This window comes from Porcisia hertigi, chromosome 31, assembly GCF_017918235.1.
Source record: "Porcisia hertigi strain C119 chromosome 31, whole genome shotgun sequence".
Taxonomy (NCBI): domain Eukaryota; phylum Euglenozoa; class Kinetoplastea; order Trypanosomatida; family Trypanosomatidae; genus Porcisia; species Porcisia hertigi.
Window position 1 is genome coordinate 651304 of NC_090590.1, and position 19767 is coordinate 671070.

Here is a 19767-nt window from a genome sequence, read left to right on the forward strand (position 1 = left end):
TAGGTGTGCGCTGGGGCACCAAAGCAGACATAAATCAAGCCAGAGAAAAGAGAGCGCACATGGCCCGTTGTTCAGAAGAAAATCAATACTCGGCAAGGAGGCTAAAAAAAAAACAGTCAAACGCAAAGAGTAGCTCGCCAGCGCCTCCATTCGAGGTCACGCAGAGGAACATTCTGGCGTTTTTGTTGAGTGCGCAAACCACTATTTTTGCACACATCTTCACATCGGCTTCGGGGAAGCCGAGTGGAGGTGTTGGCGTGCCGCTGACCGTGTGCGCCACGCAGCGCCACCACAAAGCACACGTCGCGCAACACCAGCGGTATTCACGACCACTACCTCAAGTCCACGTGGTCGAACACACAGCCAATTTCAACGGTCCCGGACTTCAGTCGACGAGGCGGAGCCGCAGGCAGCTCACCCCAGAAGCGACCAATAGTCCCTTCAGGGAAACTTTGACTCTCATTTGCGCTGTCAAGGTCGTGCCAGCTCAGATGCTGTCCGTGGGGTGAAGCACGCGCGTCACACTGCTCATCCACGTCTTCACGGCAGATTTCAAACGAATAGCGCCGGCCAGCTAAGAGGAGGGGAGGGGAGGAGGGCGGAGGGAGGAAGAAGCACAACAGGTCCCCGCACGCGCTACGTCCTGTGGGTTGTATAGGAAGTGAGAGGAGGAATGAGGAAAGAAGAGCCGGGCCGCATTCCTGTGCGTTACCCCCCACACCCACCCCCGCTTAACCTGGAAAAACATTAGGAGTACTGTCACGCAAAGGGCAGACGTCAGACTGCAGCACCAGTGGGACGAAGCGCTTCTCCGCACGCTTTTGTAGGTCCGCAGTCAGGCCATCTGGGGGTTTCCACTGCCATGCTCCAGCGCCGGGCAGTCACCCCAGACGGATCTACGCGCCTCTGTATAGGACGGGGCGCTTCCATTGTCTCTCCTTTTCTGTGCAGAAAGGTGTCGGCTGGGACTCCAGGGTTTGTTCCCGACTTTTGGCAGATCCCCGGGGGACATCCATTTCGCTCATATATGAGACACACAAGGTGCGCTATTGGTCGCATTGATGCGCAGGGTGAGTGGGGGAGAGCAGGAGGGAAAATGCTTCGCAGGGGCAGCGACATTGTGGAAAGTTCTCGGCTGTGAGTGCGATGGGCCCGATGAGCGCGATGTCGGAGGCGATCCCCACCGCCTGTGCGGCTTGCGATAATGCGTGCCCATCGCATGTGTGGAAATATCGGAGACAGTTGGCGAATTCGTTGCCGAGGAACGTGAAACCACGTCGATGTGCCTTGCAGATGAGAAATGGCAGCGGGGACTAATTCCGTACGGGTAGAGCACTGGCCACTGATGCTGAGTGCTGGGTAGTGCACAGGCGTGGTGCGCTTCAGGGATTTGAGGGGGGGGGTGGGAGGTTATCGCGGATACAACGAGGGTGGGATCTCTCAGGTTCCCCATTCTCGACACAGCAGAAACCTGCGAGAGAGACGGCGAGGAGTTCACGGAGTCTGGAAAGTGAGACCTCGGCATCCAAAAAACGCCCCAGTGCATCAGCGCGGGGTGCGACGAGCGAATTTTCAACCGAGGTCAGCCGTTTTTCCTGTTGTTCTGCAGCATAGGTGCCTGTGATTGCGTGAGGTCTCAGTTCTTTATGTACGGATGGATGTGACTTCACCACCTAGTTGGAATGCGGTTTTTTTTCTTCGGCGCAAGCTGGTGCCACAATGGAGGAGTCCTTGCCATGTTCTCGAGGGTGCGAGCAGCTGGTATCGTCGATGGCGCCTGCCTGTCATTGTGGGCTAGCCGTCATAGAGGAGGTTTGACAGGGCACGTCGATGGTGTCTGCGATTGGGAGCGGGTCGGCGCTTGTGGGTTGTCTCAGCGTGTGCACGAGGGAGAGGCGCTCTGGAGTGCTACTGAGAGCCTCAAACCGTAGGCGTGCGGTGCCACTTGGATGCTGGGAGGAGGCCGCGTGGGAGAGGCGCCGCTACCAGTACGACACAGTGTGTAGTGCACGGACGCCTCGTGGCTCCAGCACTATCCCTCGAGAAGCGCTTTCCGCTTCTTGCCGTCTGCGCCACGCTCGACAGGGCACTCTTTTGAGCATTGCGCCACGCCACCAGCGCCGCGCGCTGCTGCGATGTTGCGCATCGCTTCACAGAGTTGTTGGATGCGTGTGGCGCCACCGAGACTTACCGAGCGGGTCCCTGCTACATTCCACTTGTGCAGTGGAGGCAATGTTCAGCATTGAGGTGTCGGTCATGTCCTGCGAGTTGTCGGATCGAGGGGCCTGGCGCGAGTGCTGTGTTGTTAGATGCGGGGTCCCCCACCTCATCTACTTGGGGAGTGATGCGCCACACCTTGGTGTCCAGCAATCCCGCACGCGCCACATTTCCCGAAAAGGAGATATGACTGCTGCAGTTTGCCGTCGCTGCTGGATGGAGGCGTAGCGCTCACTGGGGGGGGGGGGATGGCGTGGGCGAGTCGTGAAGGTCAATACAAGGCCCGTGCGTGCCCCGGGGAAGTGGCAGCTGCGTGCGCAAGAGCTGCCTGGAGCGGCTCGATTTCGCACTTAGACTCAGTCACATGACAGCCGCAGGCCTCTCCCCGCTCCGCTGGTGGTGTCCGAAGGCGCATGCGGAGCTCAGCTCTGCAGTGATCGCGGTGCAACAAAAATCGCTGCAGCTGAGTATAACGGCGAATGGTGTCCTCATGGACTTGAAATAATAAGTGCCGCATCACGACATCGTGGCGCTGTTAGCTCGAAATACCCCGTTGTACATCCAATGCTGGGTTCACTTCTGCGCGTGAATGCGCTGTCCATCCCTCTTCGATTGGTTGTGGCTCGTCTGGAAGGAGTGGAAGGGCGGAGGTGCAGGGGGGGGCTGCACCGGGGCGGGGTGGAGGGTGGGGAGTCGTGAGTGGACGCGATGCGTGCCTGACCGGAGGAGGCATTGTGTCCGCCAGAGGCGTATCCTCAAAGGAGGATACGAGTGTCACTGTGACGTGTTTCTCAGACGATAATTGTGATTCATCACGCTGGTGGACAGCGGGAGAGCGTTGATACGGGGGGGGGCTGCCGCTGTTCCCTCGATGGGTAGCATGAAAGATGGTCACTAGTTGACCATCATGGGTCTCTACCCCAACCAATGCCCTTGCCCTGCGACGCAAGAGTTGAAATAGTGGCGCTATTGAGCGTCAGTGAAGCGAAACTCCCTTTTTTTTTGCCCCTTTTTTATTTCAGTACTCCTGACTTTTCGTCTACGGCGGTGCACATTTGCATTTGTTGTCGCTGTGGTCTGCACAAGTGCATTTCACAGCCGCTCGGAACATGGAAGATGCATGTCCGACTCCTGCTGCGACTCGAGAATGGTTTGTGATTGTGATGTTGACAACTTCACAGTTGAGTTGGATTGATGTGAATGTGGAAAAAGACACGATGAACAGGAAAGGAAGGGGTGGTGAGGTGAAGAAAAAACCCGGTACATATATGTGTATACGTGCACACAACAAGATCTGCAGGAACATAACACAGTGGACATGTACGTGTGTTGCCTTTGCGCAAATGAATGCGGAAGAGAGACGCTGAGAAGGACTCGAAAGAAGCGGAGGGCCACTTATTCAAAACGCAAGACAAACACAGGAACAGTGTCTCAAATGACAAGAAAGGTGTGCTGTGCGCGTGGGCGCAGGGTTACATGAATCGATCGACATTTTTTCCTTCAGTTCCTCAATATTTTAAACTTGTCGTGCTTTTCTTTTGTTGTCTGTTTGATACCACCCCTCCTCCCCTTTCTCCGTGATGCAGTGGTAACGGTCGCTCTCTCATCGCACAGTGCGGCACCCCCCCCTCCCCCCCCCAGGCCTGAGGTTCGAACAAGAAATGATTCAGAAGAAAAAAAAGGTTGAATGAACGTGTGGGAAAAACGAAGGGGGATACCCCCCGCCCTCCTCAATCCACAGCCTCAGAGTACCACCAGTACACACACACAGAAAGAAAGAGCACAGGAGAAAAACATCTCGGTAAGGACAACGAAAGCAGCCGCGAAGATCCAAATAATAGCAAACGGCTCCCCCCCCAAAAAAAAAGGATAAACATTTCCCACACAAATACACGACGCCGTCACACCACGAGTGCCTTGGGTGCACATGAGCCGAGAGGGGAAAAAGAAAAAAAGAAAAGACACAGAGGAGAGCCAGAGAGAGAGAGAGAGAGAGACCCATGGAGGTGGGATGGGCAAGGGGAGTGTTGAGGATGCCGCCCCGTCATCGAACACTAGCTTTCCCCAAAGGTTTCCCGCAGCAGGTGGGGGGTAAAAACAGACGGAAAAGGGGGGCGGGGGCGGACGTGGAATGAAGTGCCTCTGTGCTTTGCCAGTTTAAAAAAAAAGCAGGGGCCTCTGCTTGCACGCAAATGAGAGACTGCGCCTGCAGTGACGTCACGAGTAGTAGTCGCTCTCATGATATGGGCTAGGAAAAAAAAAGCATTGGCGTTCTTGGCACTCCTCAAAAACTCAGGCGGGGAGAACAAGGGGCAACAAGAAGGGCAATGGTGAAAAGAGCAAAGGGCTAAGTCGGGGGAGGGGGGAGGGGGAGACATGAAGAAGAAAGGGGCAGGCAGAGAGCAGAGGGGTAAACACCAAATAAACAAAAAACGCAGCTATATATCTGAGAAGCTCACAGTTAACAATGGCTCAGGTCGGTGATATCGCGGTTAAACGAGATGTGGAAAGAGGGGGGAGATCGGGGCAGGGAGCGGGCGAGACGGAGATATTGTCAGCGCATCACAGGGGCCCAGCACAAACCGATGAAAAAAAAATGTGAAGTCACGACACAGGAATAAAGCTATCACACACACACACATTCACCTACGCACACAGACAGATGCTATCACACACACTACTTATAGTAGCGGTTGTGCCGATGGAAGGGCATGGTCAGGATATCAAAGGCGCTGGTCTCTTCAAGGAGAATGTCTTTTCGTTCATGTTGCTCTTGGCAGCACAGAAGAGTCCGTTGCACACGATTGCATTGACGGCGCACGCGCGTATCGTGTTCTGCACTGCGACTCCATGTCAAGGTATGTCCACTATCCTCGGCGAGAAAGGCGACACGAGTGATGCTGGGCTGCGCACTGCCAACCTCTTCCTTGGAAAGATTCTTGGGCTTATCTTCCATGGAGATCACATACGCAGATCCATCCAGACCTGCTGCGTTGCCAAGAGAGACCGGCTGGCTTGTCGTTCGGTTGGCACTCGCTTCCAGAGTGCCGCCTTCACTGGGTGGTGCGTTGTGGCACTGCGCGGCCGCGGTGTACGTCACGAGCGACGATAACGATGATGAACACGATGACCGCTGACGCGACGCTTGCATTTGTCCGATTCGCGCATTCACAAGCGATGAGAAATCTCCCAGCGACGTGCTGCCGCTGTTTGCCGGCTGTGCGGGAGGAGTGCGCGAGCTGTTCGACAATGTCACACTGGGGAGTTGCGGCACGGAGTGGGCCTCAGTCGTCAACGGTGAGAGCGCATTTTGCGTTTCGGGTGGGGGGCCGGTGTTGGGGCTGTCAGGCACTTTTACGGTGGTGCGTTCTTTGTCGAGGGCTGCCGAGAAGGTGCCGATGATGCGAAGAAATTGCTGGTGTGCCCCTTCGGGGTTTGGCACAGCCGAGGGTAGCGGGATGCGGTACTGCTGAAGATCATTAGGCGCACTGGTCGGGCGAAGCAGGTGTGTCAGATCCAGCGGCGGCACGCATACTGGTGGTGGCTTGGCTTCGTGCGTGGGTTCATCTCCACACCAAAGGCGGCTTCCTTCCAGCCAGCTGTCGTCGTCATCGGTTTCGTTTCGAGCGCCTTGATGGAAGTTCATGCCGGGGCGCTCATCTCCAGAATCGCAATGCAGCCGTGTCTCTTTCTTCTTCGGTACCTTGGAGGTCCTCATGCCCACCTCGTGCATCGCGTTCGTGGTTGCAGTCTTGTTGTCAGGCGGCGGCATTGCGCGAACTATCGCCTCTGCGAGCGTAACATTGCCAGGCGCGCTTTCGTTTCTCGTCTCTTTGGTTTGGCTGTAATTCCTCAAAAGGGCGTCGACGCTCTCCTCCAGTTTGTCCAGATCATCCAACTGGATGTCACAAAGGGAAAACGTGGTGGGGAAGGAGGTGCCGTTTGTGTCAGCAGGCGCGGTGGAGCGGGGTGCATCGGGTGGTTGCGCTGCAGCCGCTTTCGGAGTGCTTCGACCATCCGCAGCGGCCTGCCCCGGAGGGTGTGCAGATGTTGGAGTCAGATGCCTTTCGACTGCCTCCCTCTTGACAGAGGGAGGGATGCACAATATGCTGCTATTGGCGTCGTTTCGAAGAACCTCATACGCCTTTTCTGAGACGGGTGGCAATGATGCCCTCGGAGTGTGCCTCGATGCATCCGCCCCAGGTATCCTCGTCTTCTTGCTGTTCAACTCGGCGTCACTGGTGGCATTGCTGGGTGGTCGATACTTGTTGACGAGGGCTCGTCGCCTGGAATGGTGAACATCCTGTTCAGTCTCGCCTGTCGTAGGTACGGTGTCGAGGCCAGCTTCTACATCGACCGATGCCAAGGGTGTTGCCATAATAGAAGTGCGGTACGGCGGTTGCGTTCTATCTAGGCGAATGGGCTCTGAGAGGGAAGTGTACTCGGCAGGCGGCTGGCGGATGAAGTCAAAACTGTCTAGCTGGTTACCTTTTGATATTTTCTCTGTGGTGAGAGCGTGGCTCGCTTCTTCAACGGCCGTTTCCGTGGCCGAGGCAGAGCCACGAGTATCGCGGTTCATAAGATGGGCGGGGAGAGGGGATTCAACGAGTGTCTCTGCTGAAGCACCGTTGTTGCTGCGTGGCGCGCACTCGTCAGGCCCGGGCGCAGCTGTCGGACTTGCCATGTGCGGCACAATAGGCGTGCGGGGCCCCTTGGAAGTCATAGTGCGGGCCGCATGTGTTGCCAGGCACGCAGACGCGGCTGTCAGTGGGAATACCTCGGCTTTTCCCTGTGTCGAGTTCCCTGGAGATGCGGAGGGAGGAGTGGTGGCGGTAAGGTGACATGGGCTTGACTGATTGTGTCCAGAGGGCACTGATGACACCTCTGCGCTATCCCTAGACACTCTACTGTAGACGTCGTTGGGGGTATGCAGGTTAGGAGAAGCGCGACCAGCAGTTTTCAGGTAGTCCTGCGGCTGGGTCCGTTTCTCACGGCACTCGCGCATCGTGCGGTGCATCTCTTGCCTTTTGGCACCGCTGACAGATAGGTAAGGCGCAGCAGATTCTTTGACAGTTGCAGTGGGCTGTTGTGCGACGATGCGGCACGCAGGCTCGTGCGTCGATGAGCGGTTTGGGGATCGGCCTGTAGTCGAAGCCATGTCTTCGACCGCTGTTGACAAAACGCGAGAGGCGATTGCGTGATGCCCTCGCGCCTGACGTGGAGATTTTTCGGTAATCGTAGTCGTGGGCTCGGCCCGCAGTGGCGGCGACGACGATGACTGCCGTGCAGGGCCCACCGGAATGCATCCCTCCGCTACCGCTCGATCCACCCGATCTTCTGCCAGGTAGACGGTGAGGGGGGATTTTTTTTGCAAAGAACAAGTAGACACATGGGAGGATATGCCGGCCTGTACTTCAGACGTGCTGGTGAGTGCGGGTGCAGGGCCGTTAACCCCAATCGGGCTGTGTACAGTAGGTGGGGCTTGCGGGAGTGGTATGCTTGACGCTTCTGATCTTCGCTTGGTCCGGAGAGACGGCAGTGCAACTGACACGGTGTTCGCTTCAGCGTTGGTTCGTCCCACTTCACTGAGGAGGCTGTAGTAGTCACTTGAGGTGGACACAGTGGAATGATTTTTGGAGTCTGCCATGAAAGGGGGCGTGTGTTGTCCTTCAGCCTCCACCGCCGGCGTCTGTGGTGCAACGACGAGGTCCCTTTTGACGGAGTCGGCCGCGCTCGTTTCTGGAACGCTCCGCAACGGGGGCGGCATATCGTCTTTTGGTGCGGCGCCTGCCTCGTTTTTTACTAAAGCGTCTCTTCGTGTTATTGTTGTTGTATCAATCTCCACATTCAGTGTCGCCGAGACGCTGTTTGACGGCGCAGTGTGCACCTTGGCGGCATTTTCTTCTTGGCGTTGGCGCCACCGCTGCAGGCACGACTGCGATGGGTCTTGGGAGCTCCTCGCGCATGTGGACCGCAACGCCTTGTTCGCCACATCACCGACATCTTTTTTTGTGGCACCACTACACTTCTGACGGGCCGTCCGTCCTTGTTCTTCATGGGGCGACCGAGCCGCTGATGATGTCTCCCCTGGGCATACAGATGTGGTGAGAAGATGGCATGTAAAACGGTCAGTTGGGCTCAGCCGCCGCACCTCTCTTTTCGGTCTTTGCCGAGGAGGTGTGCCATGCCCGGGGCGTAGCCGTCCTGCTTGCGCCTCCGGAGCGGGGGTGGTTATCGTGTTGACCGCGACCCCTTTGTCAGTGGGATTCCCCATCTCGACACTCGTTGTTGCAGACTTGGTCGACACAATAGCTGCCGCCACCGCACAAGTGCTATCGGCAGGTGCGGTCTGCGACGCTGGCATCTCAAGATCTGTGATGTTCTCTGAACTTCGAGCCCTACTGCCGCTGGCGGACCGCGTGTAGAAAAGCCGTACAGATGGCATTGGCTCATGGGAAGCCCTTCGAGGATGTGACGTGCCCGATGGTGGCACATTCAGGCATTCCGTGCGGGTCTCCGGGGCGGTGCGGATGGAGCGAGGCAGCGATTTCAGTGGCCGAGCACACATCTCACTGGCAGACCGTGCGGTGATCGAGAGGGAGGCTGCGGTGGAGTCTCGAGTCCCCGCTCCCATGGAGGAGGCCGCAGGGGGAATGTGAGAGAGGTTCTCGTGACGCTGGGGTGGGGCTACGCCAGCTGAGTGCAGAATCCTTTTTTGTCTTGAAAGTGGAGAGAGATGGTGAGTCGCCTTCGGTGGGTCGGTCGATACGTTTGTGGGTCGTCGGGCTCTATGTGATTTCTCGGCCAGACCGGCATCGCTGCGGATGATACACTTTGGTTCACCAACGTTTTCGTAGCGATGATGATGGTGGTGGCTGTTCATAGCGCGGGGATGCGAGGACGACAGCCTAGCAGGGCAATCGTGGGGATTGTCACTTGAAAGAGAATCGCCGCGGATGCGGTCCTCTCTACCGTCGGCTGTTCGGTTTACAGATGCCTTGGCCAATGCAGGTTCTGTTCGCGACAGTGGAGATTGGTGGCACCCGTTGGAGAGAGAGTTTGGGCCTGGGGTTGAATCTGCAGTCGATGCTGTCGGGGAAGCTGTGGTTGTCGTGAACGGAGCGAAGTTCAAAGATGTGCGCCGTCTGTCGAACGTGGACGCTGATGAGCCACAATTCGCAGGCTCGAATGTGAACACATCCACTTTTGCCGTCGCGGCATCCACTTCTTGACGCGCTGCGGCGGGCACCCCAAAAGACGTTCGGCGCTGCGGTGGGAGTTCGTTGAAATCCTTGTGGTGCCGCTGTGGTCTGTGTGTGCCTATTAGAGGTGGAAGATCCACAAGGCCGCCACAGTACGGGTCCGGGACCAGCCGTGGCTGTGGCGTAGGCGAGCGCAGTGCATGTGATGCCGCTTTTGCACTGTAACTCTGGTGCCGGGGCGCAATGGTGGCACCTGAAGAAGAGGGGCAGGGGTCGCCAGCACCGCTTTCAGATGTGCTGTACTCCGTGAAGCAAGCTAAATTTGAAAGGATGTACGACGACAAGAGGGAAGACCCGTAAGGCCGGGCGACCTCTGCAACGCCATTGCTGCGGCCCATGGTTGCACCACTACAAATGAATAGCTGGTGTGCCACGCCTCCTCCCCCCCTCTTCTTCTTCCTCCCTCCCTCCCTCCCTCCCCCCCAAAGCGTGATGAGATAGCAAACAACCCCCTCTCAAAAACAACGATAGTGAAGAGCGGGCACCAAAACAAAGCGCTTGAATTCGCGAGCGGACGACACCACACACATAAGTTGTGCGTGCACGATAGGCCCTGTGCGTATCGACTCTCACGTGGTGAAAAAGCCACGTCACCCGACTGGAAAAGAAGGATGCACGCGAGACGCACGAAAAAGATGTATCACGGAACAGAGACGACACACACACACAAAGCGCCCTGGAACAACAAAACAGGTGCACGAAAAACACAAGCGGAGAGTGGGACTACGGCAACGTTGAAGTACAACAACAACACAAGGCGGCAAGAACAGCACGCCAAGTTAAGCCGACACTACAACACACCAACGAAAGGCCTAAAGGATAAATATATATATGTGTGTATGTATAAAAGAAAAAAAAGAGAGAAGATATTCCTTGTCGAGGGTCGGAGGGGCGACTATATAGATGTATACATGTGTGTGTGTGTGTGTGATATTACGTACAAGGCGCTCCGGAGCTCCTCTACTTCACTGTGTCAGGTTCCGGGGTTGGGAGTGGAGTGGAGTGGAGAGGATGCGTAGGGATGAGAGCAGCACCCAAAACAAAGCGCTTGAATGCCCGAAAGCGTTTAACTAGCCCAATCGAGGGTTCAGGGAGACAAACACGGACAAGAGAAACAACAAAAAACACATACACACACACACACGCTTAAGGTGCAACAGTCCTACGTTGTGAGCTGGTATAGGATGCAGACGGTTTCAGGCGCTACAGGGGAAGGAGACCGTTGGAGGGGGGGGGAGGGAGGGAGGAGGGAAGAGAGGAGGATAGAAATAGTGACAAGATCTGACGTGCACCCTGCGTTGCATGTCCTGTACTGCTTGCAGAGATTTGGCGTGTATGAGTGAGGTTGAAAAGGAATGACTGAATGATGGACGGAGGTGGTTGGCTGGGGACGTGAACGTCGTGGTCCTCACAGTGTGTTTTCCCTGAGCGAGTCTGCTGTGTCTCTGCCGGTGTGAGGTGAGGTGTATATCACAGCGTTGATATGCGAGAGTTTACAGGAGATACACACACACACACACACACACGATTACACCCAGTCGTAAGCTCAAAGACTGGTGATTCAAGTTTGTGTTGGCTGTTTTTTCTTTTTTTTTTGGGGGGGGTGGGGTGGATCGCGATTGGTTTGAAGATACAAACGCGTTTTTTTTTCTCCAGCAGATAGGGGAAAAAAAGCGTTTCCAGAGTGGGGAGGAGGAGAGGGGCCAGGAGAGTATCAAAAAAAAAAGGGTATTAGACAGCCGTTTGTGTGTGCGAGTGAGAGAGAGAGAGAGCGGGTGAGGTGCATGCATTGCCAGGGGTGACATTATCTGTCGCGGTTACAACAGCATGGAGAAGCCCCCCTTCCCCTACATCATATATATATGTATGTACATGATGATCGCAATCCAGCCCAGGAGCATGATTCAGGGGGCTTCACGGACTTGTGCAGCACTTGTCAAAAAAAAGAACATTTCGAAGGTGCTGTGTGTGTATGTATGTGTGTTTGCTTTTCTATTGCACCACATCATCGATTCAGCGAAGAAACCCACAATAAATACCTAAAAAAATGGACAGGAGACAGCGCTTGCGGTACCTACGCTATCTGAACCCAACACAGCGAGCAGTCGCTAAACATGCACATACACTCGCAGAGCGTTCCCAGCCGTATACAGAGAGGTGAGGGGGAAGAGGAAAGTCTTCATTGAAACAACTTTGACTACAGAGGACATCCTTTCCCAACGGCACACACGAAAGAGATCGATCCATCTTACAAACAGCACAAACAAAACGGGAAAACATGACGAAAAAAAAGAGGAAGGCAAGCATACATAGCACAAAAACAAAAAATAAACACTATACAGAAGATCGGAGCCGGTATTCCGCAAAAAAAAAAGAGAAGGGTACCACGGTGGCCGCCTGATCACGTTGAAGACAATAAAAATGGAAAGGGGGGGGGGAGAAGCCCCGTTGAGGCGCGTCATCGACTACTTTCTGCGATGCCGACTACAAAAATTGGAGAGCTTAAACACTGTAGGCTCATGTTTGTACTTCCACTACGGGGGTTGGTGGGGGGGGGGTGGGTGCGTGTACTGGCACCAGCCCATCTCCATGTGCGATACGCGTCGTTATCATTCCTGCACGTTACGCCGCTCGATGATGATGAGGCTGCAGTTGTCCAGACCGATGCCCTCGTCGTTGTCTTCTGGGGCAACACACTGTGCGAATACGCCCGCAGCAGCTGTGAGTAGAATTGGATCAACTTGGGGAAGCCGCGGCACCGCGTCGTACTCGTCTTCATCGTCGTGGGCGCTGATGGATCTGTTTGTCCCTGTCTTCAAAACGAGGTTTTCACGGTGAGTGGGTGACGAGGTCCTGCGGCTGTTGCCAGCAGCTCCACTACTGTGCAAAGCACAGCCTGGTCGTGGGGGCGACCTGGAGGGCAAGCTCAGCAGTGTAATCTCCCCATCAGTGCCTGTGCCTCGCAGGTGGCGCTCATAGAGATCGGCACCACGTATTACAGCATCCATCGCCGAGCCAGAGACGGTGAGATCGTTGACGGTGTTTGTCAATGCCACGTGAACCTGGTGCAACGTTGCCGTGTCCCATACGCCATCGCAGCCCAGTACGATACCCCACCGATCCGTGTCGTTTGGCACGGGCATTATGGTGACGTCCGGCACTGCAGAGACGGCTTGCTTGTGCGGCCCCACCCCGCCGCATTGCTTGAAGTCGAAGTCGCCTAGCGCACGCGGCACGGCAGACATGCCCTCAATGCGATTATTGTTAATGGCATAGCCGGCTGCACGGATACGGGCCTGCTCTGCCTCGTCTGACACACGGTGCTTCACGCTTATCTCCTTAATGCGGTCTTTTGTGTAGAAAGCCGCACCGCTGTCCCCGATGTTCGCACATAGCACAAAGTTGGCGGTGATTCCGACCACACACGCTGTGCAGCCCACTTTGTCGTAGTCCCCACGAACCCCTTCCGGTGTCGAGCGCAGGTAGTCATCGAGAGAAATAAGAGCGTCCTCCATGATGCTGGCAAAGTATTGGCGGAGCATCTCCATCTCCGGGATCGACACCACCGCCGCCGGGGATACGCATGCGGCAGTGCTGCCGGAAGCCAGGTTCGTGTTGAAGTTCGAGCCACTCTCACGCCGCAGGTTCTCTGCGGCCACGATAGAGCTCGGTATGTGCATCCCGATCAGGGGTGAAATCACGCTGGCCGAGGCGGAGATGGGGTCCTGCAGGTCCTCCTCTACTGCATCCCACGTATCCAGCGTTGCTCCAGTTTTTCGAAATTGCTTCAAAAAATTTGAGTTTCCAGGGAGGCTGTTCGCATTGCCGGAGTAGTCCGCCCGTGTGTTGGGGGAGTGGCGATTCTTGCCTCTCGAAAAAACACTTGCGTCTTCAGTGTCAGGCAACGTATCCTTCACACTGGCTCCTTCTAACCCGTGCGCGCCGCCTGCAACGTGAAGGCGCAGTGACTCAGCTGTGACTGGGACAACAAGGGAGAGGGACCCAGTGCTAGGCGCGTTGCGCAGCTCATCGGCTAGGGAAGGACCAACATCAACGGCGTCGGGGAGTAGAGAGGTTCTGTGGCCGAATGGCTCCGATGGCTGAGCAGGGGAGTGGTTGTCCGGAGCGAACAGGTTTTCAGCCGAACATGGCTTGTGGAGGGGTGTGAGGCAATGTGCGTGTGACACTCGACCGGAAAAGACATCAGGAGACCCTGAAGGGCTGGACACACGAGCCGCAGCAGGGTATGCGGATGTGGTTAGCACAGCAGTAGTCTGATCGGTGCAGCTAAGGGTGCCATCGCCTGGCTGCACGGATGCCAAGGATAGAGGCGGCCAGGGTGCTGTTGCTCGCGCGGCAACCGCGGAGTCTGTCTCAGCCTCCAGAAAAAACAGAAGTGCGCGAGCGCGCACGTCATCGGGGCGCGTTTCCTTGATTGCATGCCGCAAATGCGCTTCGAAGTGACGGGCCGCCAGTTTTGCCACCGCATCGCCGCCATGCCCGTCAAACATGCAGAACACCGCCATTGGCATCGTTTCCCTCGGTGTTACCTCCAGCTCATCTCGTTTTGCAGCTTCTGTAGCAGCAGCAGCCCCTGCGCCATTTGCACTCATCAAGGAATGTTTGTGCGCTTTGAGGTCTCTGGTCCGTGGTGTCGTGTTCAGAATGAGGGGCTTATCGGAGTGTGACGACTTCAGTTCGCAGCAGCCGTGCGCCTTGGGGAGGGGGTCGTGCAGGGTGGCACTTGTACTGTCCAGCGTTTCGACGGGCTTTTTTGTTGCGGCAGCCACTACTGCCTGGAGCTCCTTGCGGTTCACTACTTCCTCCGAGAGGGCGGGGATGTCGACCAAAAATACAGCCTCTGCGTCTTCTTGAGTAGCACGCCAACCCTGTACGCTGGCGCCGAGTGCAGACAGTTTCGTGACCGGCTCGCCGACGGTGACTGCGTTGCCAACAGAGAGTTCGAGTAGGTCTCGGCTAAGGAACTGTTGCATCGGCGAGTGTACGGGGAGCTGTGATGGGGAGGGACTAGTCGCACTCGTGGGGAGCGCCCGCATGAGCGCGGAGCCGCCAAAGGGAGACCCGGGGGTGCAACTAAGGAGACCAGCATCCACCTTCCTCGTCGACTCCGACCTTCCATTTGGAAGTGAAGACATGCTTGGGCCCAACTGAAGATTTCTTGGGGCTTCAGGCGGCGTTTCTGACGCTGCCGTTGCCGCGGTAGCCGGTCCGGAGGCAGATGTTGCATGATTGGGGATTGTGACGGGTGAAAAAGCGTGAGTCGACTGTGAAAAGGGGAGACTCTCAGCGCCGACCACAGATCCTGCAGCACGGCGTACCGCTGCCGGAAGGGTGGCATCCTTAAGTCGCACCTCGTAGCCGACGCAGTGGATGTCACGTGCTGGCTGCTTTAGGTACGTGCCGTGCGTGCTGGCGATTTGATCCACCAGCGCGTCGTAGACGTCGGTGTACTTCCAAGTGAACAGATGGCACTTCTCGCACCAAAAGATACGGTCGAAGCTGTTCATGATGTCCAGGAGATTCAGAAAGAGTGTGCACTCGCTTGAGTTCCGTAAGTGGTGCTGTCGGACGTGCGATGGACATACCGCCTCAAGACAGTGCAAGCACAGGAACGCGGCTGGCCGGCGCTGACAACGGCTGCAGTGATCGTACAGGTCTCTCGCATCATATCGGCTACAGTCAGGTCCTTTGAAGTCTTTCGCAATAAAGGCTGCATCACAGTGGCAAGCGCCTCCGTTGTCCTCGTCATCGCTTGCGTCCTGGCTGTTCCTTGTTAGCGATTCCTCCTTCTGCTCCGGTGGCCCTGAGAGCGGACTCCCTTGGTCGTCAACCGATATGGATCCCTGCCGCTCGTACCGGGACACCTCGTCTTCCGGGTCCATGAGCATCACACCGTTGGCGACGTCGAACACGAGGCGGGCTGCCACTTTGGCATCGCACGAACCTTCCTGGAGCGTTTCTTCCTCTGCCGGATCCAAGTTGTACACGCTGGCAACGGTGCCGAACGTGTAATCCTCGGGCTCAAGAGGCTTCGCGCTGGATGCCTGTGGAGAAGTGCGGCGGATCTGACTACAGGAAAGAGAGGGAGTTCCTCTTGCATCACCGCTGCAGTTGGCATCTGGTAGCACGACAAGGCCGCTCGGCTGCAGGCCGCTCACGTTGCCGCCGATATACATGGACTGACTTCTTGGTGCGCTGAGGGGCGTCGGCATTACGAAACTGCTGCTGGGGGCCCCCAGGAGCACCAAGCTGGGCCGCTGGGATGTGGAGGTGGAGTCGGTGGCAGGCGCGGGGTGAGCGGGCTGTGGGTCACTGTGAGGTGTCAGGCTCGGCGTTACCCTTTCCTTCTTGTCGAGAGTGTTCCCCAGCGGGGAGTGCTGCCGTTGTTTTGCGTCCATGTCGCTGCTTACGGCACTGATGCTGGGGTTTCTGTTACTCTTTGGGGACGCGGGAACGGTGAGCGGCACTGTCGACGCTTTTTCTGGAACGAGTTCGTATCGAGGAAGGAAGACGTGCTCGACTGATGTCCACAAGCCTACAGTGCGGCGGTGGGCGTTTTCTCTGCCATCGTCATCTTCGGCTGCCACTCCAGCAGTGGCCGCGGCACCTCTCTCCCCACTTCTGTTTGGGAAGCGCCCCCCGTGTTTATCTCCCCTTTCTCTGGTACGATCCGCCTCATCCGAAGCGAAGTCTTCGTCGCTGCCCTTCTGCACTAACATCGTCTCATCGTCGTCATCTGTGTACTCCTTGTCGGCCCGGCTAAGGGCGCCGTCCTCTCCAGAGCCGTTTGTTTCTGAGAAGAGTACCATCGACACCTCCGCGTTGCCATTATTCGCCTTGGTATGCTGCTGGCGACGCCAAACACCACTTCTGCTGTGGCGCCGGACGTGACGCAAGTCTGACTGGCTGCCCAGGGGTTGTTTGTTGCGCCTGTGATGAAAGCCCGTCATGGTGCCGTAGTGGAGACTGGAGTAAGTGCTGCGGCGACGCAACTTGCGCAGCTCTGCCGTGGTTGTATTTAGCACGTTGTCAGTACTGAGGTGGCTATTGACCGTACGCAGCATATAGTCACCATCGGAGTCCTCAGCTTCGTCTGTAGGTGCCGTGATGGGGGCGATGCCACCACCCGTGGAGGGGTAGGCGCTGGTGTGCGTTACACTCAGCTGCCGAAGCGTTGAGCAGGTGTGCGCCTCATCCACGGAGCCGAACCCCATGGGGGTGTCCGTGTGGATCGTTGGCGTCGTCGAAAATAAGTCGTCAGCTGACTGCGTATGCGGGACCAGCACGGCAGCCATCGCAAAAGGAGCTTTGGAAAGCGAACTGATGTGGCTACTCGTTCGTGGATGTACTGCGGGCAGCGGGGAGAGAAAGGGGGAGGCCTGGACACCGCCGGTATCCATCATCTTTTTCGCTAACAGCATCTCTGGAGGGATCGCAGACTTCTCAGTCACCAGATGTGCGGTAGGTGGGACCTGGCAGAGCGAAATAGGCACCCCCTCACGACTGCAGCGCATGTCGGCTGAGCCCACGAGAGAGGATTGTGAAGCTGTCATCACCCTTCGAAGCGCATGGGGTGGCAGTTCAGGGCTGAGGGTGGGCTGCGACATCAGTCTAGATCGTGAAGACGTCGACCCAGGAGCCTGTGTGAAAGATCCCAGTGTAGCGCTGCCACAACTCCCAGATGCGCTCGCCATTAATGCAAAGTTGTCGACTGTGCGGCTGCGCTGATGAGTTTTCGGGAACGATGACTTCGGCAAGGAGCTGCTCTCCGGGCCGTCCACGTGGCTGCTGCGCGGGGTGGTGATTAGGGCGCCGTCCGGAGCCAACATTTTGCTGCGCTGCCCCCTGCGTGAGCGCACGGTGTGTCTCTGGTGCGCATCGTTGAAAGACGGTAAGCCTTTGGTAGAGGCGGCAGGTCCCAGGGTTGAGCTCGTTGAGGCAAGTTCACGAGGCGTCCAAGAACCATGCTGCGAAGCCTGCGGCTGATGATTGTGCTTCCACCGACCAACAATCTTACTATGGGTCCGCGCAAATTGGTCACGAACGCCAGCTTTTGAGTTGGCTATGCCAGATGCTTCACACTTGTAATGCTGCTGCTCAAATTCGGAGCTCAGCCGTCGCGGGCCTGACGTTGACGCCATGTGAGACAACTCCGCAGAACCACGTCGAGACTGTATACGACTCTCAGTAGACGCTGCTGCTGCTGCTGCTGATGCTGCTGCTTCGAGGCTTTCCGTGTGTGTTCCCGTGCAGAACCGGGCAGGGTCATGTGAACAGGTCAAGCTTCCCAGAATCGTCTCCGGATTGCTAGTGATTGCACTTTGCGTCGTCTGTGACGATCGCTGTCCTTCAGCAAGCGCCGTGTCAGAGTGCTGTGCACAGGTCTCTACGACAGAGATAGCACTTTCTCGTGAGGCAGCTCCGCTACACATCGCCGTTTGCCGCTGAGATGGGATTGCCATTGTGAACTCTATCGGCGATGTCCCGATATCCGGGTTGTAAAAGGGCAGGTGGGTCTCATTCTGAGTGCAGGCTAGCGGGCTATCTGCTTCATTCGTGCGGTTTTTGTTTCCTTCGTTCGCGTCAACGGGATCGACGTAGACCGTTGCAGCGCCACAGACACGGTTGTGTAACTCGGGTGTCTGCGCGGCGAGTTTCTTCTCCATGACACCTCGGCTCTCGCTTTCCTCCTCCTGCGCCTGTAATCTCTGAGCGAAGAAACGAAAGTGTGGTCTCGGGGCTGTCGCTTGTGGGTGTGCGAGATTCGCACACCTTTTCGGAGATGAGGCCCAAGGCGGAACGCTAGTCTGCAAGGGGCTGACTGGCTTGGGGTTCCGGATGGCTGCGTGCTCGGCGAGCGGTAGTTGTAACGGTGTTCGGGTCATTGAGGATTCCCCCGTACCCTCGGTGTTCGTCTTATCATCTTGATTCCCCGGTGTCCGTGCTGTGTGGTCCGCCTCTGCAGCCGGTGCTCGTGCGGGTAGCAGTGGTGAAGTGCTAAAAGAAAGAAAACCCGATGACGGACCGTGATGTTGCACTACAGGCGCCCCTGGAAGGAAAGGCGTCATCTCGGCCGACCCAGCCGCGGGGCTGTGTGCGGTGGATTGTAGGGGGGTGGCCCAAGGAGCAGAGGATCGGGCAGTTGCGCTGGGGGGTAGGCCACCTGAAACAGCGGTGCCCGTAGCGATGAGAGGCGTCCGCGAAGCCGCAGCGGCCCGCTGCCTGTCCTTGAAGCTCATTTTAGGGGAACTTGTTGAGAGGGACGACACGGATAGCAATGCGGGGAAATCCTCCGGAGATGCTGGACTGCTGAACTGAGTGGGGGGGGTTATCACGCCACCAATGATCGTCGGGGCCCGTAATACGAGGCGCTGTGCCTTCGTGTCGCTTCCACTCATCTGCGTCGCCATCGCGCCAAACGACGAGTTAGCAGAGGTGCAGCAGTCAGATGACGATTTTAAACGCAGTTTGGGGGCCGACGCCACTGCTGCAATGCGGGTGGTACCCACTGGAGAGGCATCGCGCGGACTTTGCGATAACGGCGAAGATTCGAGGTTGGCGGAGTGCGCGTGTGGTGGGCTAGCCTGCCTGTTCGTTGGGGAGCAGCAGCTTGATGAGCAGGCCTGCAAAGCTAGCGAGGTAGGCGCCTTCAAGTCCCTTCGCACGGCGGTCGTCGTGGAAATCCTACCCTGGCCGGCAATTCTCATTTGCATCGGATTGGGTGCACGGGACACGCCGGATCGGCCATCCCGACTGGGAGGCTCAACCGCCGTAAACACACACCCGGTGGAGGATGAGGATGATGCGGCTTCGGTGGTCCTCCTAAAGGTGGAATGCTGATGGGGAGGCTCCCGGGAGGGAGCAAGACTCAACGTGGATGGCGAAGGCGGAGACGCGGTGCTCGTCTCCGAGGTCCGCGCTAGACTGTTCTTACCGCCGGACTCACAGCCTGCGCCAGCGTGAGCGCTAGTGCCCTGGCGTTGCCTGTCCTTGAAACTGACGAGTTTTTTTTCTTTACGCTGAGGGGATGCATCACTTTGAGAAGTGCTGCTTGTGTTTCTCACAGGGGATAAGGTCGCGCCCGATGGTGTGGCGTCTGTGCGAAGCGTCGGTAGTGAGGTGAACTCGCTTCCGTGCTGATGGGCTTCCACAGCCGAAGGCGATGAAGTCGCCGAGGTGTCGGCAGACACCGGACTCTTGACTTTGGTATTGAAGCTCATTGCGAAATGCGGCCTCGAACCCCTTTGTCGGGGAAAAGAGGTTGTGT

The 19767-nt window shown here is 56.9% G+C and overlaps 1 protein-coding gene across 1 annotated transcript; it reads right to left on the minus strand.

The window, feature by feature from the left end:
- Positions 1 to 12088: 12088 nt before the first annotated feature.
- JKF63_03859 (uncharacterized protein) lies at positions 12089 to 19720 on the minus strand (the record flags this gene model as incomplete). The annotated part of the gene is made up of 1 exon (XM_067899856.1): positions 12089 to 19720. The coding sequence occupies one exon, from the start codon at positions 19718 to 19720 to the stop codon at positions 12089 to 12091; it is 7632 nt and encodes a 2543-aa protein (XP_067755062.1).
- Between the last annotated feature and the right edge of the window lie 47 nt (positions 19721 to 19767).